This window comes from Diadema setosum, chromosome 2, assembly GCF_964275005.1.
Source record: "Diadema setosum chromosome 2, eeDiaSeto1, whole genome shotgun sequence".
In the NCBI taxonomy this organism is placed as follows: Eukaryota; Metazoa; Echinodermata; class Echinoidea; order Diadematoida; family Diadematidae; genus Diadema; species Diadema setosum.
In genome coordinates this window covers 41160049-41186074 of record NC_092686.1, presented here as the reverse complement: position 1 = coordinate 41186074, position 26026 = coordinate 41160049, and the positions used below count along the sequence as shown (strand labels likewise).

The following is a 26026-nucleotide window of genomic DNA, read 5'->3' as shown; positions in this document are numbered from 1 at the left end:
ACCACTTTGAAGTATAGAACAATTAAGAAGAGTAATTAGAATAATATATGTTCGCGAGGCAGCAAGCTACAAGCTGAAAACAATACTGCTTAAATAGTTGAAACGCTCAAATGAAAATCGCGGTTTGTGATTATGCACTTTGTTGTAACATGTAAATGTTTGCAACACACCCACCATAAAAGAATTTCAAAATAAAAGAAGTATTTCAACGAAACTTGTCTCTGCTCCCATTGTAACTTTCTCACAGCCCAGAAGAACTGCATCAGATATTGCCGGACCCCGTCACGACAATCCATGGTGTGTGGGACAAACAGTATAACGTTCTGGTCGGCTTGCCATCTGAGGAGATACGCCTGCAATGAGGGCGTAAACGTGAGGGTGGCTTACCGGGGGCCCTGCCGGCTGCAACCGAGGCCAAGAACGACAAAAAGTAAGAATTGCCGGAAATCAACCTGACGATATATGGTACTATTTTCTCATGATCTAACCTCCAAAAACTAGGATAATGATTTAGCACCATGGACTATTTACCAAGACACCCTTCACGTCCTCTCCAGCTCCAGTGTCTGCATTATTCTCTCAGAGAGGGCGCTGTTACTCTCATTCCCCCCCCCCCCCCCAATTGCCTGTTACATTAAATAAGCTATCGGCATTTCACGCGACATATCTGCAGGTAGAATCCTGCGCACCCATTGGCCCAACAAGATTTCCAACCGCACCCTCGTCTATACAGTGTTGCACTGAGGACCTGGAAACCAATCACCAGGAAGAGTTGGAGATGGATTGGACATGTCTTACTAATGGACGCAAACTCTTTTCCTAGAGTGTGTCTTCGTTGGACACCTGAAAGGAAAACGAAGAAGTTGTATAGACCTAAACAGACATATATGGAGAAGAGTTGACCTGACCCGACCTGACGCGCTACCATGATTACAGCAACATAATAATAGTATGTAAAACATAAACCCAACGTCCTGTGTAGCCACAATACCACAGTATTGTACACCCATTCCAACCCTTTTATACTGGAATGTACGCAGCGACAAATGACTTTTGTCTTCCTTAAATTCTCTGAGGAAAAGGCTTTCCTGAAATACACCTGACGCTGAACAGACGGTCATTCTTGATATACACGCGCGCGCACACACACATACACACAAAAATTATTATCATCATCATCATCTGCAGCAGCAGCAATAGAAGATAGGAATGGAGGATAGGAATATGCTCAGAAATAGCTATACAACACGCAGAGCTTACTTGACAATTATTTTCAACTGATTAGACAGGGTCATTTTTTTTTTTATTGTCACTTTACCCAAGGTAGTGTAAGAAAGAGTTATTTATCCGTTATGTGTTTTCTAATTTCAGGGCCGGTAACAAGACGACCTCCTCCCACAACCACACGGAGAACAACACAAGCGCCGCCAACGACGAGGCCACGCCGTGTGACAACAACACAGCCGCCACTGACCAATCGCCCAACAACAGTTCGACCAGTGAGTACCAACCCACCAGCAACGGAGCCCGCTACTTCCGGTCCCGAGTCGACGACGCCGCTGCCCTGCCCAACAACCTGCGAGCTCATTCTCGATCCCGTCTGTACGACGGTGGGAACGTACCAGAGCGAGTGCGCGTTCAATTTGGTGCGATGTCGGAATATCATATCGCAAGAGGAGATGATCCTTTACAGGGGATACTGCATGGACAGTACAACTACAGGACCGTGATCGCATATCACACTGTCGGCACTTTTTGACGCCCGGTGCTATTAATTTATCAAAATGTTTAGGGATGCTTTCAGGACTGTCATGAGCAATCACTGGTAATGGATTGGCAATTCTTCGATACAAAGACTCGTAAACAGATGAAACCAACAGTAACAGTGGATTAATATATACTAATGATGCAAAGGACAGAATGGATCAGTGAAAATTGGACGCGGAGTTGGAATAGACTGTTTCATCCAATTCTTACTGATCCAAGAATTAGGGCTGCGTATCATTTGTTTTATAAAATGGGTCAGTAAATTCATGAAATTCAACCCTTTTTTCCCATCATGCGTCCGGTACACCTACAACACTATACGAGGCTTGAGCCATACGTTCGGATTTTACCGGACGCATCGCTCAGTGTGGATCAGTAAAAATCAATGTATGATAATTGACCAATCAGATTGCAGAGATTCTAAAGCCCATTTTTTAATTCTGTCTAAGTTATCAAAGGGGTAATGCAATATTATAACAACACTCGGTGAGCGAAAATAATCTAAAGACTGGCAACATCACGAACATTACTTGGATTGTCCTCATAGACAGCCTCTTATTATGTTTGATCATTTAACAAAATGTAGAATTTATATTTATAGAAAATTGCATTGATTCGATTCAATTTTTTCCCTTAAGTTTTTGAATTGTTCATATTTCTCAATTAAAAAACAACAACAATATGATGATGATACTGTGCATTATGTTTAACATAGATTAAATGTTCATGTAGCGAATATGAACCAATTTGCGGGCACTATCTAGAGACTACAAAGTTTTCTTATAAAAACTAAGATGTTAGTATGATATCATATACTAAGATACATCTATGATATATCATTACGCAGTAAGCAACTTACTGATAGGTGTTGGTGTAAATAGGAAAGTCAGATTCCAAGGTAGTATGTTTAGAGTTTACCATGCACGACAGGTACAAGGATTACGGCTGATTATAAAGAAAAGTAAGCGAGTCACGAACTGGCCAGGTAGAAAACACGCCACTCAAATAGAAATGATTCCCTTCAGTAATTCAATTAATTCCTTTTTTATTTTCATTTCAAAACAGTATACATGGATAACACAAGCGTCAAAACAATTGTATATTTCTTGTAACACATAATATCAAGATCCCATGATCAGTAGGAATACATCACTCAATTGGATTTGACTCTATTATCAAACTATATAATCTATAGGGGAAATATCCAATCAGATTTTATTATAGAAGATTCCCGACGAAGAAAGTGAAATAACGGTATTAGATAGCTCCTTAAGCTTGGTCTATGGGTCTCCAGACCCCCCCCCCCCCCTGTCCATCTCCCATGTGCACCTTCGCTTCCTCCCTCTGTCTGTATATCTGTCGATCTGTCTGTCTGCCCCTTTCTCTCTGGAAAGCCCTGCGCCGTGTGTTATAGCCGTTTTCCTATTTTACCTCTGGTACTGAAGAAGAAATAAAGAAGAACCGGAAACATGTAAACAATCTGTCTATGTCCTGCTTCATTTTCATTAAATGGTGGAGTGATGAATGATACAGCCTACGATGCAGCATGCGGGCGCAGGAACTCTAAGTACAAATGTATCACAATCGCACACACCCCACGTTTCCTTGCGATGCCATAATGGCCTCGACATGACTACTATCACAACAGCCTGTGTAAATGGATAAATGCACTGCGCGGTAACACATGTAACAACACACAAGAAACCCGTGCAACGTAGGCCCTATACGATATAATTATGAGTTCGAAAAGATATTCGTATACACGTTATCTACGGATTCTGTCTATGGTTTGTTCCTGCGCGTGTATGATACCTGTATAACGCACAAAGTATGCCCGACATAGGTTTTCTGTACATAGACACCATACGATCGGTTAGTGCCTACAATTTCATTGAATTGACAAGACAATGTGAACCAGATTCTGGTATATATCAAGTCGCTGGCCTATAGTAGCTGTAGCATCACAAGGCATAAGAAGGAGTAAAGACAATACAGTAATATGACAAGAATGTTCATATTTTCAGTAGAGAGTAATAGTAATACAAGCACAAGAACAATTATAAGATTTAAAATAACATGTTTATATACCGTATATACACTCAACCAAAAAAGTAAGTTCCCCCTAACATTTTTGGATATATCTCAATAAGTATTTTACCGATTTTCATAATTCAAGCGGGAATGGATAGAGAATTTTATTACTCATAACATGGGTGGTATATCATTGTCACCAGATATCATTATTGGTGGGGGGAAATGCATTTTATGTCAAAATGTATTGGGAAAATTGTTGCACTTAATGTGTGCATTTTCTATGGTCGAGCACTTCTTGGCAAATCCTTGTCCTCTCCAGTTTCCTGAAACTTTGCTCTAAGTTTCCTTATGGCATTGGGTGAAACCCCTAGTCTCCTGGCCACCTCCTTAACCGGAACCCAGCTTCGAGGAAAGCTGTAGCTCTCCCTATTTCAAAAATTTGCAAACGCGGCATGATGCAAAATGGCCATAAGCACATTAATGTGATCAACCCAAATTGGAATTAAAAAGCACACGGCTTCGACCACCATTTTCATATTGAAAAGGCCTATTGTTTAAAAAGTATGCATAACATCTGTTTAAAGGGAAAGCACATTGTACCTGAAGAAATTCCTGAGAATTACATAACAATTTAAAATGTAATTTGCTAACTTGCATAGGAAATGTACACAACATGCTTCATTATAACAACTTTTTTTCCCCATGCGTTTTGACATAAAATGCAGTTTTTCACACCAATAATGATATCTGGTGGCAATGATTATATGGCATTCATGTTATGAGTGATAAAATTCCCTATCCATTCCCGTTTGAATTATGAAAATCAGTAAAATGCTTTTTCAGATATATCCAAAAATGTTAGGGGGAACTTCCTTTTTTGGTTGAGTGTATATATATAAACATATATACATAATATTACAGTGTTATTATCAATCGCAGGTATAGGAGAGCCTACATCTACATGTGAATGTGTATATCCAAACACGACTTTAAATACCTGCTGTTTTGATGGAGCGAAGTGTGCAAATTTGAAAATGACCATTATTAGGACATTCAATAATTCATCTCAAAATGAAAAAAAAAAAACAACAACAACAACAAATAATCAGGCTTGGAAGATTTCCATTAAGACATTAAACAAATTATGCAATTAAGTTATACGGAATTTAAAAGGGCCCCTTGGCAGAGCGGGTTGGTAATGCATTTTTGGCCAATAAAGCATGAGTTTATTCGAATCAAATTTTGGGCGTCCTATACGCCTTCCTTAAGGAGTCTGACAATGACGTAAGAAAAACAAAGCAAAACTAAAATAAACCTATGCTTAATTGGCCAAAATGCATTACCAGTTTGCTTCTTCATTTCCTCGTTGAGCCATTACGTGAAATCTCACCATTTAATATATATATATATATATATATATATATATATATATATATATATCTATATATATATATAATTATACATATATATATATATATATATGTATATAATATTCCCAGGGGCCTGACAGCACCTCCGTTTTTGTGGCATCATTCACTCCGTTTCTGATTTTATACCTCAAGGGGGTAGCGGATATAGGTCTTTTGCCCCATTATTATATGGTAAATAAAATGATAAACATGTATAGGTTAAAAATGTATGCTTTACGTAGTCCTATGTGGTACAATCATTAGATTCCTCTTTAATCTCAGATTTAGCCATCAGAGCCGTCTTTCAACCTGTCTTTTTAGGTCGACAAAATTACTCCCAATAGGCCTACAAACACACGAACATACAAACTTTCAACACAATGCTATATTTTAAATTTCAAAACAGTTCACGGAAAATAGAAATCAGAGGCATGCACTGATAGGATGTAGATGTTCTGAGGTAACTGGTATCACTACGTTCTACAAAGTGCATACAAGGTTCCAACCGAGCTGCACTCTTAAATTTGTAAAAGATATTGAATACTCCCACTGAAACTTTTGATTTTTCATTTCATTTATTTATTCCGTCTTCTATTGGCAGGGTAGCCCTTTCAGTTCATTGGTTTCTTATATATATATATATATATATATATATATATATATATATATATATATATAGGTTTTCCCGGTCAATTTCATCATGTTCATACTTATGTCATTCAAATTCATGTTTGTGCATTCAAATTCACACAGCGCAAAAAACATTCGGGCATTCAAATTCAGAATCCGAGCGATCAATTTCATTTATTGGCGTTCTATTTCGATTTCGTCAAATCAAATCCACGATTGGGCATTCAATTTCCAAATGCGAGCACCGACTTTCCTACTCGTGCATTCAAATTCATTCAATTTCCAAATGCGAGCACCGACTTTCCTACTCGTGCATTCAAATTCATTTTTAGACGATCAAGTTTGTACTACTTTGTACAATCAATTTATTAACGACTTTTTAAGAAAGGAAAAAGGGCCAACTCAACCAATGAAGGCTTGCATATAGTGTAATTATGAGTGTTTACAGGTTCTACATTATTCTTTGTTTTTCGTCTCAATAAATTTCAAATTGTAGGTTAAGGTCCAATCAGCAGTGCATCCAAACAACACAACGACAATTTAATCATATTTCTTGGTGATGCGGCATGCTGATAACGCCCCAACACCAACCACATAATGACAATTTATTCATCAATTTAAAAACAAACTGACACACAATGATCTCACATAGTCCCGCAAGAGTAAACCAATAAGATAGCAATACACAACAAACAAGACGTATAAAAATGTTCATGTATAAGTTTCAATATAGTCGATTTTTTTTCCTTCGATGGTGTCAACCAACCCTTCGTATTATGCTCGTCTGTAGGCCTATACAGTGCCTAATGTCTGTTTGTTTGTTTCATTTTTCATCAACGAAGATAGGTGGATAATCCATATTCAGCTGCAATAGCTGGTCTTCCATATGGGGTCCAGTTGGATGTAAGCCTTTTAAACCCTGCTCTTTGAGATGAATATAATAGAGGGATCTTTTACATGCATGAGTTGTGACTCTCACACACATGGGACCTCCATTTTATGTCCAATCCGGGGAACATGTGCTTGTATATTCCTTTTCGCTAAGCGCGAGTTCAACATTTTCAATGAACAGGTGGACCTCTACTGCAAAATAGATAATCATCATAAATTCCAATATATGCATAGGCCCTACACGGCCCCAAACTATCTAAATTCAGGACTTCTATTAAATTGAATGCAGTTTTTTGGAACATTGTTGCCTATTCACGAATTTTAATGTCCAACGAGATTCCGTCGCCAGCTTGACATGAATTTTAATGCTCATAGATGAAATGCGTGCTCCTCTCTTAAGTTTGAATGCTCCGATAGTGAATTTGAATGTTCCTATAGTGAATTTAAATGCTCCGACAGTGAATTTGAATGCTCTGATAGTGAATTCGAATGACCGGATTTTGAATTTGATTTCTAATTCAATGCTGCGAGAGTGGAATGCGTGAAATCGAATGCTCGGAATAGAACTTGAATGACAGAAATATGAAATTTACCGGGAAAACATAGGCCCTAAATTATATTCCACAGGGGTTCTAAACCCATGAGCGATATCCCCACAATACTTTTGGCATTTGTGCCTTCGAAAAAGCAAAACCACAACGAAAATCATGGGTTTTTTGCGTTTTGTAATTAATGATAACAATAATGATGATAATGATGATGATGATGATAATAATAATAATAATAATAATAATAATAATAATAATAATAATAATAATAATAATAATAACGATAATAATGATAATGATAATAATATTGTTAATATTGTCATTGTTAGTGTTATTATTATTATTATTATTATTATTATTATTATTATTATTATTATTATTATTATTATTATTATTATTATTATTATTATTATTATTATTATTATTATTATCATTATTATGATCAAATGAAATATGATGATGATGATGATGATCATGATCATCATCATCGTCATTTTGTTTTTCTTGACGAGCCAAAAGTGTGACGAATTTGAGGATACCGTAGCAGGTCAGGTGGTGGTTCTTACGTACTACAATAACATACAGTTTGCAGTACAGTCATACGCATTAAAAAAAAAAAAAAAAAAATGCGTACAGCTAGTATACAGTGTAGTGCATTCTGATTCCTGTTGCTGTGGGTGGGACTTGTGGGACCTGCCGCCGCAGCATAGCATGCAGTGTTCGGCTGGTGGTGATGACGGTGTTACAGTGTAAATTTATGTGGTGGCGAAGTTCTCTAGTTCTATTAAACAGCGTTAGCATGTCTTCCTCCGACAAAACTGGCTGACGGCCTATCTATGCGCTTGATGAATATTTGATGACTTCTTGTTTATTAAATATATGTTTTACGTGAGTTAGAAAAGCCAAGCAGCGATGAATTCATTCGGTGAGCAGGTTTCCTCACCAAAGAGGGAAGTTCGTATCGTGTCCACAGCGGAGGTCGAGAAACACACGGTGAGTAGAAGATAAATTTACAGTAATATCATGACATGACAGTGGCAAAGGGTTTATTAAGACCTTAATTTCTGTTGACACCTGGCTGGGCTTGTGCCTGGTGAGTTGTGTAAAACGTGAGCAGTGCAGCTCCCGGCTCCCTCCCCCCCCCCCCCCCAAAAAAAAAGGTTTGCATTTTGTCAACAGAGCTCCCTAACCGTCCGTATAAATATGCTATCGACTAAACTGCGGTCTGTTTACAACTGTAAAATACAACTTACAACTACATGTACAAGTCAAGGGGGAGCGCTCCAGGGTCAGCAGCTCTCCTGTTGTCAGGACTCCTACTTGGTCATGTTAATGTACAATGTCGTGGTTAGTTCAATTAATTTACTTAGTATGGTAGGTGTCCAACCCACCGACCGGGTCCATAACGACTGACCGCGCATTATAATGGCATTGCGCGTACAGAAAGAAAATGTACGCATGGGACTACGCGCAACGGTGTTCGATTCTTCACTTGGCTACGCTACCGAGTAAAATGTGGCGAAAACAACTAAGTATTCCCTCTAAATTACCGAAATTTAGCAAAATCGAATAGGTTTATCGTGTAACTTTTACATATAACTAGGCCTACCTTTGCTGATGCGTTGTTAGATGTAGGCCTAAAGTATCCTTCCGTAATAAATTTGACGATTTTGACCGCAAAATTGTCACCGCCGCTTGTACGATCGTGCACACACGTTACACATACACATGACATAAACATTTTGTCGCCCGCTACGACCGTACGAGTTGATGCAGAAACGAGAAATGAATGTGAAAAAACAAACCAACTCATCTAATTTATTTCAATTACAATGAAAAGTTTCCTAATGAAAATCAAGTCAAATTCATCAAACAGTCTTTCAAAAGCAAAATGGAAGGATTCAAAATATATTCAAATATTATTGGGGAAAAAATTACGACTTGAAAAAAACAGCAGCTTGTCGAAAATACGCGTTTAAGTACGCTTTATACGTATTGTCAATAGAGGGCGGGGTGGTCGGTCGATATGAGCCGGGCAACTGAGTGCGGAAAAAATGACACCCCACGCGTTCGAAGCCGCCATCTAGAGCGCGTACCTCAGATCGCATTTTCAGTGCGCCCTTGTGAATCCAGAGTATTTTCTCCACACGTGAGTAAAATTTCAGGCAAATTGTGAGATTTTTCACGTTTCTATTGATAGGAAAACGTTAGGTGTCCGATATTATGAACACCCAACCTTACTAATAGTAGCCTCTTCCTTAATTGACCGAAAGATCGGTCTGTATCTACATACGTACAATCTACACGTCCAGCATGTAGGCCCTAGCTGGTCGTTGGGGATATGTTCCTCGACTGTGTCTGGCTTCACGGATCCCCTCCATCAAAAAAAAAATAAAAGACTCCTCCTGACAGATGGATCTTTCTGTCTACTTTCTTAACTGCTTTCAGTACCACCAAATTACTCCAGATTTGCCGACTATTTTATGGTATGGTTAATGGAAGCTTGAGGTACAAGTTGAATATTAAACCTTCCAATTTTGACAGAGTGGGAGGCTCCCTCTGCTCTGAGAAGAAATCCAGGAGACACTGCCACACTGCATAGCATTTGAATATGCTCATGCAGCATGCAGTAAAGTATCATCGTTCAATATTGTTTATCTTCATGCAAATTAACTGATGTGGCAACCGATCTGGCACTTGCGCATATTTCTAATTCATTGAATGTGTGTATACTTTTAGTAAATGGTTATTCATCTTGTCTCAACCTGATTTTAAGACTTATGCCAGCCCATTCTGAATATTCAAATTCACACATAGACAAACAATTTCATGATAGGAACATTAAAATTAAATCTGTAAGATGTCCATGACATTATTTGTACTGTTTAATTGAATGTTGAAAATATACATTGTAGTTATGTGGGTCATACATAGTGATGAAAAATTAATACCGGTATGTGAAGTGAACATTATAAACACAATATGATGATTATGGTGACAATTAAAGATTACAAAAGCAATGTGATGATTATGATGAAAGGAAGGATTTATATTAAAGATCATGTAAAATGTCGAGCAAAAGAAAGATGTAGAGATAAAGAGATGATTATTTTAAACCTGGGAAGAAACAGCCATCATTTTGTTGATCTTCTGCTAGGTATACACCATTCAAGTGACTGTAGAGGATTGTCATTGGACTGTCCAGCATCGCTACAGTGAGTTCCATGAACTGCACGAGACTCTGGTGAGCCAGGGGAAAGTTGAAAGGTCGTTGCTGCCCCCAAAGCGGCTGATTGGTAACCTCTCGAAGAGCTTCGTGGAGAAGCGGCAGCGAGACCTCGAGACGTATCTGGCCAAGATCCTCCAGTCCAACCATATCATGCCCAAGCCACTCATGCTCTTCCTGGAGTTTGACATCTATGTAAGTGTTTCATCTCCCTGGAAATCAGTCAGGTGAAAAAAAAAAAACCAGAAGAAAACATTCAGGGGATAACAAACTTATTGTACTCTTAGTGTATTCAGTCAAAAGACATTTGTATACCGGTACATGTGGTCTATATACAGGTGTAGGGTGTCTGCATGTAATTCTGATGTTTGTGAAGTTTCTTGAAACAACGAAGACTGAAACAATAACAAACGATTTGAATTTCATTGAAACTTACTATGCGCTGATTTTTACTCTGTTATATACTATAACTTGTGCCATATAGGAAAATACATATAAGATTTTTGTTCTTATGACTGTTATGATATTTTAGTCAGGATTTCGTCGCCAGATTTAAGAGTCCTTGCATTCCATGGAGCTGATATAAATCTTGGCATTTCTTCTATACAGTGACATATATTTGCTGTTGTTGCTGACAGTGATGATACAAACCATGAAAAATTTGCAGCTAAAGGTATTGTAACAGACTTGATTCTTTATTATGTGTTAAACTCTTTGACCAGTGGGTGGATAAAATGATGAGTTTGTGATGACACCATTGCCCAAGCAAGTTTTGCTTTAAATGCACCAATACATGGATTTCTGTTTGTCGTGTAATTTTTAGGACATCAATGGAGTATCACAAGCCCTGGCTGCCGAGCTCTTCGCAAAGGGAGACCTGATTCTGGCCAGTCAGGATGTGTGTGAAATGACTCCCATGCAGCTCTTTGCCATCACAGAGCGCCTCAAGATGCCTCTGCCTACATGTGGTGAGTCGGATCCTGAGTCAAACTTGGGGTTTCGTGTGGTCAAGGAGAGTGGTGTTGGTGTTGTTGATGCTGCTGTTGGTGTTGGTGTCCGTGTCCGTGTCAGTGATGGTGTTTGTGATGGTGGTGATGTTGGTGGTGGTGATGGTGGTAGTAGTGATGGTGGTTGCAGTGTTGGTGTTGATGTCAGTGATGGTGTCAGTGATGGTGGTGGTGGTGGTGGTGGTGGTGGGAGTTGTGGTAGTGGTTGCAGTGTTGGTGGTGATGGTAGTGGTTCAGTTGTGATGATGATGATATGGTGGTGATGTTGTTGCTGTGGTGATGGCAGTTTTGATGGCTGTTGTTGCCATCATCATAGTCCTCATCATAGTCATCATTAGCACACATCTATTGTCGACCTTACTTCCAAGCAACATCCACTCATCTTCAATAAATGCGTGACTTCAGGGATAAACTATCCCCATGTCATTTCAATCATTAACCCGTTGAGGATGGACTGATATTGCTATAACATACATTTCCCATAGACACTTGCCCGAGTATTCTCGGGACTTGTCTTCAACGGGTTAAAGAGCTGGTTAGTTATGTTGTCTGCATCACTTGTTTGAAAACACTCTTCCTGTTAAAGGGACTGTACAGTACTGGTTGAGGTAGGGATTCATGTTTTGAACATTCCTAAGTGAGATAATGAAAAGCCTTCTATGAAATATGAAAGAGCATGTAATTTTAAGAAGGATTCAACGTTTATTTGATGAAAATTGGTTTTCAAATGGCTGAGATATCAAAAAAAGTGCTAATAATAAAAGGCGACATGCCCCAACTTTATTAGTATCTCTTTGTTTCACCTTGTTTTTGGATATCTCAGCCATTTCAAAACCGATTTTCATCGAATAAACTTTTGATACCCCTTAGAACTGCATGCTCTTTGACATCTCATAGAGTGATTTCTGAATATCTCACAAAATGTTAAAAGCTTAATCTTCACCTCGACCAGAACTGTACACACCCTTTAATAGACACTATTCTTGGTCATAGTTGGCTTATTTTGTATTCTTAAATTCAGTTGTTGTTTGATAGGAGTTTTAAAATTGCCAGTCTGAGTAGAACTTAAATCAGAGTAATACTTTGAAGTTTGAACATTTGAATGGTGAGAATACTTACACATGTATTCTATCTTTACTTGGTTGATACATGTACATACTGGCAATGACATGAAGAATACTTTTGGGCTGATCCTAAAAAAAAAAAATTATCCATAACTCAAGCTGCAGCAGAGCATTCTCAGAGGATTGAAGAAGCCAGGTGTATTAACTACATGTAGTAGTAATTAATCTAAATAAGCCAGTTTGTAATTAGCTCATGTACTGTATACATTGGTACAAATTACCTTTATTTTTTTCTCAGTTGGTTAGGCACTTCACTCGTTTTCAAATCGGTACAAGGTATAAGCTTGCCCGATGTAACAATTTATGGATTTCATGCTAAAATAAAGAATGAATCTGCATTATACCAGGTGATCAGAATAGTCCGTCAGTTGACATTTTAAACAGGCATCCATTTCATCTTTGTATTGAATACAATAACAACCCTTTTCTTTTGATAATGTCAAATATTAGGCTTGCTGTCAGGTGGATGTTTTGGCAAATACCATTTAAATAAGGATAACATGCATGTAGAGATCACAGATGCCAATCTCAGTGAATTAACAAACCAAAATGCCTGTTGGTACAAATGACCCTTTTCTGCTCATGCACAAAGTGGAATTACAAACTCGTCTATTGGGTTAACTCTGGCCACTCTTCTTTATTTTAGATTCTGACGATGCCCATAGCGACATTGGACACATTATGGACTTCATGTCTAGACTAAAGTATCTTCGGGTATGTATAATGTTTTCTGTGTACACTGTGTCATTCTGAGGTGTGACGGTGTTTCTAGACCAACCATTTTTGCAGATTTCAAAGCCCCACACTCTAACGTTTGATTCCTGATGTGTTTAATAGTAATCAATTGTCAAACTGTCGCACATTCTTTGCCGACAATTCCGGCTTATATGGGAGCTGAGAATGAACTGTGCACTTTGCTCTGTGCGTTCTGTGTGATAAGTGAATGTCAAGTGGTAATAGAGGAAAATGGGCCATTATTTCATGATGTTGGCAAAGGGGGAATGCCAGCTAAAAAGTTTGGAAACTGATGCAGGGGCTTGATGTGACACTTCTGCAGAAGAAAAAAAAAAAGAGACAAGAATTGAAAACAACTGATTTCGTAGGTAAACATTGTGAGAATTAAACTGTTTCCTAAGTGTACCAAGGTAATGATAAAAAAAGAGGTTAATTGCCTCTTATGCTGCCAACTGGCAATTTGTTACATTTAGATGTTGAATTAATCATACTCATATGGTACTATTAATAAATCTCATTGTTTTACTTAGGCTAAAATTATGGTACCATATGAGTCATGTGGCACTGGAACAAAAGACTTTGGTTACTATGCTAGTTGTGAATCATTTCCCATCACTCAGGAAATACCTTGGGTACACATGCCATGGTGAGGTCATTTTTGTATATGAAAGTTTCCTTGTGACCCAGCTCTGAGTCGGGGAAATGTTTTTGCTGTCTTCATGTTCATGTCCCAAAGCTTATTACATGCCAGTAACTTTTCCTTTCCTCTTTTTTTTTTTTTTTTTTTGTTTTTTTTAACTCTGATCCCACAATTCTTTTCTCCATGGATATTTGTGTAGGTTTCCTTTCCCCCTGCTTTATAATGTAGTGCTAGGGTATGTGAGTTAGTACAGGGCCTTTCTCTGGTCCATTTTACTTTATCATCTCTTCAGCAGTTTCCTCATGATTCCACTTCCTATTTTTTTTACCCCCTGCAGATTGTAGGATCTACTGCCAGGCTTGGTTCCAGCTCCAGAAAAGTAGATGAATTGCCCTATGACCTTTCCTACTTCAAAGCAATCAAACACCTACAGGTACTTCAAGAAAATGTTGCCAACCTTTCTTTAAGAAAGAAGAAGAAGAAGAAGAAAAAAAAAGATTGATGATCAATGATAACTATCCGAAGTTTAATTGCTTGAATTTTATCACTTGTCCTGTCTGTGTAAATATATCATGTGGCTGACATATTCAGGAAGCTTGGGTTTTATTACTGAAGAGGACACGAGGGAAATATGTGCAAAGATGCAAAATATTTTAAAGTTTATTTCATCTATTGACTATCATTGTTTGTATCAGACATTAGTAAGTGGCCAGAGACATGTATCCAATGCATTTTTAGTTGCCTTCAAATAAAACACTCTGACCTGCTAAAGGATAAATAAAGGACAACAGAACTCTTAGCGAATGGATATATGGAGATGATTATGACATGTTAAAGAAAATGCAAGGCGTGTTGCCAAAATGTTAGGAAGTTAATAGGTACTTGTATGTTGCCTTGTTAGATGATTTCTGAATGATTTATGTGGTTGTATAATCTTCCTACACTTCTAAGTATTTGTTTCATTTTCTCTTATCTGCAGTTGAATCACTGCATTTGTTTTTTTTTTTTCAACTGACTAGTCACTTGAGTTTTATTTTCCTTTAGTATAATAAATTCACAGTGGCTATTAGATTTATGGCTACTCGAGACTGATACTATATCTTTGTGGCTTCATGATTCATGATTAGGTTTTAGGAATTTAAGTGTAAGTTATACATTGAGAACTTGCCATGTTGCTGGCCAAGTACACATAGGACTATTTTTCACAGGGAAAGTAACGTATGAAACTAACTTGAATGTGCTTTATCTCTCTGTAGATTGATGTCTGTAATGCGAACCTCATCGCTGGCATAGAGGAAGTGAAACGGCACATTACTTTCTTGGCTGTAAACCGAACACTGTCATCTTTACAAGTGAGTTCTTGCCTGTATTCTGCATGGGTTGAGTGCAGTGTCTGCTACTGGCATGCATTTGAAAAAAGGAAACTTCACTCCATGTTTAAGTTACTAAAAACAGTCAAGTCTGAGGCTGTGTTTGAGCGCTCAAAGGCAAACCAAGGCGAACCAATCTAATGAGTATCGTGTGAACATGTGCCAGATTTGGAGCATTCAAACGTTCTGCAGAGAAAGCGTACCTCATGAGTTATTTTTAGAGGGCGTCAGATGTTTTGTCATGGACACAACTGGTGCACTTATACTGCTTAAGGGTGTCCCAAACAAAGAAAATTGACTCTGTGCATCATGACATATTTTATGCATGTTATGATCGTTCTTCTCATGTCAACTTCTGGTATGGTTATGGTATACTTTTGGAGCATTGGAGCACATTGGAAAGTGGTCCACTTTTTGCTCGGTATAGTATGGTAGGGTACACTTCTGGAACGTTCCAGCACTCCTGTGGTGCAGGTATATTACAGAATAGTTCGCTTTGGAAGAGCACTTGAACACACCTAGACAAACAAATCAATGAAAGTTTGATTGAAACCAGACAGAGAAGTTGAAGAAAGTTGTTGAGTTTTCAACTTTGAATACATAATTCCCGCAAAATCCTTATAGGGACTGTGATGTTTCCTGGTTAGATGTGGTAATGACACAAGTATTACCTACATCTCTCCCTCAGGTTACAAGTAATACACATCAGTGATGGCATTAATGAGAATTACCAACACATGGTACCTTTGAAACAGTCTCACATACCCGAGGTGATAGCCTAGGGCATTTAAACTGTTTTGAAGGTACTGTACCAAGTGTGGGTAATAATGTACTAATGCCAGAACAAAATGATGTGTACAGTCTTGTACTTATTTTATGATCATCAAAAGAATTTCAAGATGTAGGTGTTAGAAATCCTGCGGCAGCCATTTTCACAAGTGAAATATCAATGACATCTTGCCTCATCACCATCACAATGTGAAAGTGCCAATAGCCAATCATCATACTTTCAATAGTAATGACCGGTCATAAGCAAAATTATATGATAGGCAATATAAATGCCTAGTCACATCACTCTCAACCTGGCTCAGCCAATCATGTGATTAGGATCTGCTTCGTCATTTTATAATGAATAATACTGTTAGTTAAAAATTGAAAGAGTAATTCAGTTTCTAAAGCTCCTACTTTTAAGAAAAGTCATTGTTGTTCACAGCAACTTTGATGTAAAGATAATATATATATATTTTTGTTTAAATCTCTCATAAGACCAGGAAATTGTGCAGATAAACTTGTAAAGAGTTAAGACTAGTGTAAAGCACGATATATTCGCGGCATGAAAATTTTGTGAATTGGAGCCAACAGCTTTTCTCGCAGCATGAAATTTTCGCTACTTGCCACTGGCATCCAATGCATATTGTGTAGGCAAGAACTTTCGCATGCATTTTAATTTCGTGAATGTTGCCGCTTGCAAAATTTGCGAAATTAAAATGCACGCGAACATTCCTCGTTTTACAGTATTTACCTCATCTCATTTGCGTGTTTTGTGACCAAAATATTTGTTCTACCTGAAACATTTTAGAACTAGAAACTCCATAACTTTTCCTTTTAATTCTTTTTTTTTTTGTCTGATTATGTCGAAACTGTAATTGTTATGAATTAACACTTGAACCCTCATAGGTATTGCTTGTTCCTCAAACATGTCTGCCCTCATTCATCTCCTGCATGAAGACTTAATCTAACGAGTCCTTGGAGATTTTTGCTGCTAAAACTATCTCTTGTCATTATATCGCCTTACCTGACTTTTACACAAAACCAAAATGAAATTTACAAAAGTTAACAAATATGAGAGAGAAGCAGGAACTCCTTTCTCCTTAAATATGTTGCCAATTTTATAGATATAGCAGTCAAGAAGCTTTTATAATTTTTTGCAACTGAAACAAAGGATTTTAACAATAAAGGGCTGTTATTGAAAGAGAATTTTCTGCTCCACCTTTATGAAACACTATCATTGAATGATAGGAATAGTGAATACTGTGCCAAAACCATGGAAAATGTGGTCTCTGAGATGTGAAGGGTTAATGGAGCATTGCTGTCTCATGTTCCCTCATCAGGATATTCTTCTCCCGAATGCCGGTCAGTGGGAGGCCCTGGCTGGAGCCAGCGGTCAAGACCTCATGAAGGAGGTGCCACCCTGGAGTGCAGTGAAGCAGGCTGATTTCAGCCACAACAGCCTGACCAGTATTGACCATTCTGTGGTAAGCATATCCTTCTAATCAGTATGCATTTTGGTAGTATGAGTATGCCAGTTGTTAATGCCAGATTATTATCATTATTCTGTTTTAATGTAGTTACAATCAAATAAAAAGAAAGAAAGAAAAGATATCCAAGCCAGGTTCTATGGCTGTCCAATTTAGATGAAAGAGATCACAAGACTTAAAATAGATTGAACCAGCTGTAAGAGCACAGCAGCAAAAAAAATCTGCACTTGCAAAGACATGTACCCTTACTTTTGCACGTTCCCTGTCTTCAGTTCTCACCTCACCCCCTACCTCTGCCCCTTCCTCATATGCCCCCTTCACACTCCCTTTGTACCTTTGCCCCCTCCCCCATATCCACCCAATGTGAAACAGGTGGCCCTGTGTCTCATCATCCCCTTTGTGCTTGAGCACTTAAACTATAATTTGCCAGGTTACATGTGTCTCACCCTAGGCATTTGAAGGAGGGAGGGGATGGTATGACCATAATGTATTACAGAAACCCCACTTTACATAACAAATGACAATCTTAAAATATAGTAATTGTTCTGCATCACAGATTATAAAAGATGTGTAATCCTTCCATAGTGACAGTTAGTTTCACAACATATGTATGTGCCAATTGATGAAGAAGGACACCCATCAGAAGTGTAGATTGAGATACAGTCCTCTTGATTGTCCGTACGTCTGTGTATTTCATACTACCCCTCTACATCTATTTCCCCATACGTCGGACTGACGGCTGCCATCTCCTTGCTGATTCTTGCTCCAACTCCCTCCCCACAGTGCTTGCTGCCACATGTACAGCAGCTGAACCTGAGTTACAACCAGCTGAGGGCGGTGGACCACCTCCAGCACCTCCCCGCCATGACCCACCTCAACCTGTCCTACAACCAGCTCTCCTCCCTGGAGAACCTCAACACCCGGCTGGGCAACGTCCACACCTTGCTCCTGACCAAAAATGACCTGTCCAGCCTGCAGGGCCTCTCCAAGCTCTACTCCCTGGTCAAGCTGGACATCCGGTCAAACATCATCGAGCATGTGAGTTTTAGATTGATTATAAGGTTTTAGTTGGCAGCTTATGATGTTAGGATATGCCCATATCATATGAACACACTGTACTTGATGTCCATTGATGAAACAGATCGTTGTAGATTGGTTATGAAGTGTTTGGATGCAATGTTATGATACTGTAGGAGAAAAGATAATGGTAGGAGAAAAGGTAATGATAGGAAAAAAGGTAATGATAGGAGAAAAGATAATGGTAAGGAGAAAGGGTAATGAAAGGGGAAAACGTAAGCAAATATGCCGTATGTCTATCTTTACCTATTTACGTCATCTTCATGCTCAAAACACATGAGCACATAACCATGCATTTCAAGCTCAACACAATTTCTGAATTATATGTGAATCTTGTGAAAGAGGAGATGGGATCTTCATTCTCAAGGATCAAGGCCTTTATAAATGTGTCGCCCATAGAGCTGTCTTTGAATGAGAGAGAAATGTTGGAGTAGTGCTCAGAAGGACAGATGATGAAATACCTTGAGAGCGACAAAACCCCTCGTTTCATTTTTGTGTATCACTGGCAATGTAGCAAACTCCCGTAAGGTAAATTTTCAGAGTTGCCAAGGACTTGGAGAACAGTAAGCCCGCTGACTCTACTCACCTGGTGTCCCCTTCTTCCTGTCGATTCATAGGTGGTGGAGATCCAGCATGTCTGCAACCTGCCCTGTCTAGAGCAGCTTCTCCTCAGTGAGAACCCTGTCACCAACGTGGTGGACTACCGCACCAAGGTCCTGGAGCTCTTTGAAGACCGCTTCATGGAGCTCAGTCTGGACGGGCACAAGCCATCTGAGAAAGAGAAGGTGGGATTCCATTTTGTCAAAAATAAAATGACACAAAATGTGACCACGGCCCTATTTCATAAGAGATGTTAGGATAGCAACTCTTGCTGGAATGGCAACTTCCCATAGCAATAGCCAATCAGGAAGCTGGATTGTTGTCATTACCATGACCATTGCCATTCCAACAAGAGTTGCTATCATGTCAACTTTTTATGAAATGGGGCCCAGTTCTTTCTTTTTTCCAACAAGTTTTAGAGTGGCAAGACTGCCATACTTAACAATTTTTGAATTGTGCAGTGACAGACAGGAGAGGAAAGACTTTCTTTTTTCAAGTCCTCAAATTTAGACTTCATTTTTTTTTATCAATGAAACAATGATTCCATAGCATCATCAACCACTATTTATTAAAAGAGTGTGACTTATTCTCAAAGAAATTGAAGCTCAGACACAAAGGATGAATGGCATGCCTCTTTCTTACCTGCCAACCTTTCTGATGTAGGAGAAGCATTTTCTTCTCTTTGTACCAGAAATGTAGCTTCTTTTTTTTTTTCACCATTGTGGTTCTGTTTAGTGTTAATGGGGTCCTCTGTTTGTGTCAAGTAATTGGAAATTTATAAAATTCCTGTCTTTACATATTTTACTCCGATTTTTACCGATTTGGTGAACTTTAAGGTCGGCAGAAATGGTCTTGCTTTGTATCCTACACCCAAGTATGACAGTATGATCCCTGCTGAATAGTTACATAAAACAATGCTATGTATACTTGCACTGAATATTTGAGGAAGAAAGGTTTCAGAGGCTTGTTATGATTACGTTTTTATTATGAATTGTTACCTCCACGCATGCAGGACACTGTCAACATTCTGAAGGCAATCAAGAAATCCAAAGACTACCGCCCCTTCGTGGGCTCAAAGCACAACTCTCCCAAGGTTTGTACCTCAGTGGATCATCCAATACTTCTCCATGTCCACTGGTACACATCTCTTCTACCTTCAGTTTACTTTTGTGCAGGCAGAATCTACAACATTTTACCCCAGAGCTAAGTGTTTCATTAGACATGCACAAGAGATGTTGCTTTTTAGTGGCATATATTGCAAATGATTGTTCACTTTGATTTGATATGTGCATTTTGCATACCAAGATAGTATATGATTCAACTTACAGGGATACTATACTTTGTAAACAGCTGTAACTCTAGCAAGCATTGCATGATTCTAAAATTATTTTGTGGTGAAAATATAGACTAACCTGAAGATTGATTTAGTAAGGGTGACCCTCCCCCCCCCCCCAAAAAAAAGGAAGAAGTTTCATTATCAGTTCCAATTTTGCACTAAATCACAGATGAGACTTGGTAGAGCTAGATGTCACAGTTTCTAACCCATTATTATGTATTTGATAGCTGTTGATGAGAGAGTCTTAATTTATAAGACTTTTCTCTTTTTTATTTTGTTTTTGTGTAGGATGTTCATACAGATCTGAAAAAGGAATGCTATGAATTTCTTGATATACAGTACCACATTATTTGTGTATAATGCCTTTCCTTTTGTTGTGCACTTCACAACATTATCTTCATTTCAGTGTGCATCACATCATCGAGGTTTGGAAAAAGTTGTAGACAGATCTCGCCTTCCTAGTTACAATTACTCTCATCAAAATTTCTTCTAGCACGATTCCATCACATTTCTTCCATACATGTGCTCGCTAAAGATCAAGCCAATTCAGAATACTGCACTTTTCTGTTGATCACTTCTTTCTGAGTTCTGTAACTATTTGTTAATTGTAACTTACCAAAAAGTTGTCCAAAAAAGAAAAAGAGATGCATTTTTCAGACAGCAATGCACAAAAAGCCACGAGCACAATAAAGATCAAAGATATTCTGCCTAATCTCACTTGTATCTTAAGCACCAGCCGCAAATTAGCACATTGTATGCTGTAAACAAATTCAAGGGAATTTAATGTCTTCTACTTCAATTCAACATTTTTACAGCCTAAAGGAACAAAATCAAGTCACATTTATGACTGCATCATGCTTCCAAATTGGAAAAAATATTGTCTTAAAATGAGTGAGAAAGAAGTGAAGTAGGTAGTGTACATGTCTGGGCACAGCTGGGTCTATTTTGTTACATTTCAGAAATGAATGACATTCTTGCCACGGTACACTTCTACTTTGAGATATAACTGCTCAACTAGCAGGTAGACAGCATTTTTTAACTTTTGCAAACAATTTCGGTCTCCTTTAATACCAGTTATGCTTTTATTTCACCACCAAAGAATGCACATTTTCCAACAGATTTTCTTTTTCTTTTGTTTTGTGTTTGTTTTGTTTGCTCGGTGCATCCCACAGAAAGTAGTCCACGAGGCAGCGATAGCCGACCCTAGTTCATCCAAGAAAGGCTCTAATATTTCCTCCTTACCTGCTAACCTCACAGGTGACTCCCAATGTCCAGCTAGTAGAAAGACATTAGGCACTTACACATCAGTCTTTTCTAAAAATTTCACTCTGATCTGTACAGACAAGGAGATGCTTCCCTTGCAGATGCAGATAAACTCAAAATTTTTTATGTGACAAATTTCATTTTGGAAAATGATTTCCAAAAGCCATATTCCTGTTTGTAGTTAAAATAGACAGATAATGATACTGATAGGAATTTCATAAACAGGATGGAACCATTATGTCTCAATGACTCAAATCAACTGCACATGCCTGAACATAATGAACATTTAGAATTTATTTTGTGTATTGACAGCGCATATGTGATGAGTGTATATTGCATCACTTAGCAGTATGTTGCCAAAATGTGTATCGAATATATGCTGCTGTCTTTTAACTTTCATATCATAAAACTCAAATACATGTCACTGATACATGAGAGTGCAAGTGCTAAAGCAGTGCAATCACAATACTGATGATTTACAAATTAGCAACTTGTGCTATCAGAAATATTCATACATTTGATTGTAAGTTTAGTTTGTTTTTCAGTTTCTATTGCTTGGGCTGTTTATTTCTAGCAATGTATTGCAGAGTAAAATCCTTTATCTAGATTAATTCCTGTTCACATGGAATAAAGTTTTGTCTAGTATCAAAACATTTTCTTATGCAGTTGTTCTTTGTCCTATAGTGGTGAAAGTTTTGTTGTCATGTACTGAAAGGCGTTCTGGCATGTGACCAACCAAAGGCTGCTAATATGGTGGGTTTACAGTGTAGCAAGCAAACTTTGTTTCCCTAGGGCAAAATTCCAGCAAAATATAGCCTAGGCAGATGTTGGATAACCATAACATTGCCTTGTGTAGCATTAGGTGTCTTTCTATGTCCAGTGATATAACTGTCCATGCTGTGTGCTGTGTGCATATTTTCCAGGAGACGACCCCGAGTTCAAGGCCAAGGTAGAGTCGCTACGGCAACAGGGGGGCAAGGCATGGCTCAGCATCTTCAACGAGATGTCTGACCCCAGCGGGAGTGATGTTGACAGCGTCGCGGAAAAGAAGATTGGACAGGAGGGCAGAGGGAAAAAAGACAAATCAAAAAGGTATTAAGCAGTATATACGAGTTCACGCACATTACTCTCTACAACCATTGTTTCCAGTCATTGAAATGAGTATCACATATCTGTTGGCTTACTGTGGTTTGTTTTTAAAGTCTCTTCAAAGTACTCATACAGTGTAGGGTATGGAAATCATTTAGATGGTTTGGATTTTTTTGTTGGATCTTTTGAAGGACAGCTGCAAACATTTGTAGTATTCAAATAATTTCATTCTACATGCACGAAATATTTTTACTCCCAACTGCTCTTACTGCTAATTATGAAGTTACATGTAATTTTCACCTCAAACAGTGCATATTCTTTTTCTGCCATAATATGTTGTTTTCTAATGAGATTCAACAGAAATGTTTGGCTTTTTTAAGTGGAAATATACCAGTCAGAGTGATGTATATTTTATAATCTCTACAGTGTGAGGTTTAAGGTTGAAGAAGTGAAAGATCAAATTTACAAACTTATTTCAGAGCACGATCAAGGTCACGGTCACCCAAACCCAAGTCTGGGCCGCCCCCGGACCAGCCACGCCCACTCCAGCAGGTCAAGTTGAGTCCCAAGGCCTTTGCCTACCACATCCTGGACGAGGTGAGCCGCCACAACCAGGCTGGCATCACATCCATCCCCAGCATCTTCTCCCAGCTCACCGTTTACTTCCAGGGCCCCAAACTCTTCACGTACGGCCCCAGGCACGAGGCCGCTGGCATGCCCCCGCCTGCCGTCAACGGCCCCACCCTGGAGAATTACCTGAATCTGATGACGGCCCAGGAGCAGGAGGAGTTGGTTGGGGTTATCAGGGGGGTGAAGAGTGGCTCGGTCAAACTTGCCAGTAAGTCCCCCTCAGAGACGGAAGTTACAGAGGTCTTGAGTCATGTTTTGGCACTGCTTGGATGGACTGACAGGATAGAAAAACCAGCAGAAATGTCAGAAGAGTCAAACGTTGAATCCAAAGTCGATCAGAGTGAGTCAGACCTAGACATCAATAATTCCCAGGGTAGTACAGTTGAGGATGCTAAGGAGCAGGCATCTGAAACTGTAGACAGCAGTGAGTTACAGGACACTAGTGTGGATACAGTTGCAGAGCAGTTGGAGAACACAGACATTTCAGTTAAGGTCAGTGATGAAAAGGAGAGTGCTGAGGAGACTGAAGATTTAGATTCATCTCAAACAGATACCACAGTACTAGATATTCCAAGTGTTGAGTTTGGCCACGAGATAACTGCACCTAATATCAAACCTCAAGTGCAGACACACAGACTCCCAGAGTATGAGGAGTCAGTTATGGATCATTTGTCATCTTGCATCCAGAGAAAAGAGCTGGTGATGAGCTCTTCCATGCAGTGCTTAGCTGTTATGTCTGCCAGAGAACTTGTCAAGTACTTCCACGAGAATGTCACGCAGATAGGACTTACTGCCGAATATCTGCTCCATGTACTCTGGACGAACGTGATCACGTATGCGTGTCCCACAGAGGAAGTGATTTCTTGTGTTATGCTCAGCACGAGGGCGCTATATATCTTGTCCGATAAGAACGTGAAGTTCCACCGCGAAGCTTGGAAAACCCACCGGCGTATGTGCAGCGACTCGGCCGTCAACAAGTCCCGGCTGAGGTCGGGCAGACTCGAAGAGGCTCCCCATGCCAGTGGAGTGATCCTTAACGCCACGGAATCCATGGAGAACAGGGTGCGTTGCCAGCATGTTATGCTGCTCTCAGACTTGGAAGAGGTCGTGGTTGGCCTGTTTGACCAGAAGATCCGACTCACTGGCCAGTCGGCTGAGAACACCATGACCTTGATCACTAGAAGCTTCAAGGAGACGCACAACTTCCAGCAGCAATTGATGCTGGCCCTGCCATGCCCAGCCAGTCCCCGGGAGGCAGACCAGAGGCCGGGTTCACCCATCGATCTCTACCAGGAGGCCATGAAGGCGAGGCAGGAAGCTGTCATCACGGAATACCGACATCCTGGTGGGGTCAAGTTCACCTATGCAAATGAGGAAACAATCAATGACCTCACATATCTGGTGGTGGAGAAGGTTAAGAGTCTCACCCACAATATCCATGATGTTCATCTCTTGATGTACATGCTGCTCCATCAGATTGGGGATGTCATCAACCACAGTGATTACGAACCTCCGGTGATCGAGACTACCCCTCGTTACCCGAGATCCCTCATCCTGACCAATACTCACGCTGCCCTGTGCGTGGAGGACCACGTGTGCTATCCTATTCCAAACTTCTCCAAGCTCCTCCCGGACAGCCAGCAGTACGCCGTCGGCGACGTCCAGCCGATCTTCAATCTCAAGCGGCTGGTAGTGAGCGACTTCTCGTCCTGCGACATCACCCTGATCTTTGAGGTCATCAACGTGGAGGTCGACATCAGCCGGGAGTACTTCACGTCCGATGACCTGCAGGGAGGCGAGAGGCACCACACACCGGACGTTGTGTGGACATTGATGCTTCCCTCCCTGGAAGACAGAGAGAGGTTAATGAAGATGTTGTGTGGTCAGTGGAGAGACATGCATAATAAAGAACTCTCAATCCAGGTCAGCGCATAACCCACAACAGTTGTCCATCAGGCTAACAAAAAAATTGCCAGGGGACAGGCAAGAGGTAGCTTTTTTTTTTTTTTTTTTTTTGTTGTTGTTGTAAAGTTAAGCACCATGGAAAATGCTAATTTCAGAGAAAATAAGATTTGATAGTATCAAGGAGTTGCATGCAAGGCAATGTGCAAAGTATTGTGATGCTCAATATGGATAAAAAAATATCATATTCCACATACTAAGAATCTTGCTATAGGATTGGTCAAGAGCTGATCACGTGATAAAGCATAGTTTTGCCCATCACATCACCTGAGAAGAAAAGTACGTTACACTCTATGATGATAGTCATTTTGTTTCGCTGATCTCTTAGTCTACACAGTCCTAACGTGTGATATAACTTACAATTTAGAGTACGCGCAAAATAAAAGTGCGTTGCACTGTGGTCTATCATTTGACCTGGTTCAAGTGATAG

General features: G+C 39.4%; 2 protein-coding genes across 2 annotated transcripts; both read left to right on the top strand.

The window, feature by feature from the left end:
- The first annotated feature begins 254 nt into the window (after nt 1-254).
- Nucleotides 255-1874, top strand: LOC140245984 (uncharacterized). Its single transcript, XM_072325433.1, has 2 exons — nt 255-430; nt 1372-1874. The coding sequence occupies exons 1-2, from the start codon at nt 295-297 to the stop codon at nt 1728-1730; spliced, it is 495 nt and encodes a 164-aa protein (XP_072181534.1). The 5' UTR covers nt 255-294; the 3' UTR covers nt 1731-1874.
- Nucleotides 1875-8191: 6317 nt separating this feature from the next.
- LOC140245073 (nischarin-like) lies at nt 8192-25616 on the top strand. The gene is made up of 13 exons (XM_072324674.1): nt 8192-8272; nt 10437-10700; nt 11329-11473; nt 13283-13350; nt 14349-14444; nt 15268-15363; nt 17493-17636; nt 18423-18677; nt 19334-19501; nt 20329-20409; nt 21825-21909; nt 22839-23007; nt 23484-25616. The coding sequence occupies exons 1-13, from the start codon at nt 8192-8194 to the stop codon at nt 25567-25569; spliced, it is 3738 nt and encodes a 1245-aa protein (XP_072180775.1). The 3' UTR covers nt 25570-25616.
- The last annotated feature ends 410 nt before the right edge of the window (nt 25617-26026 follow it).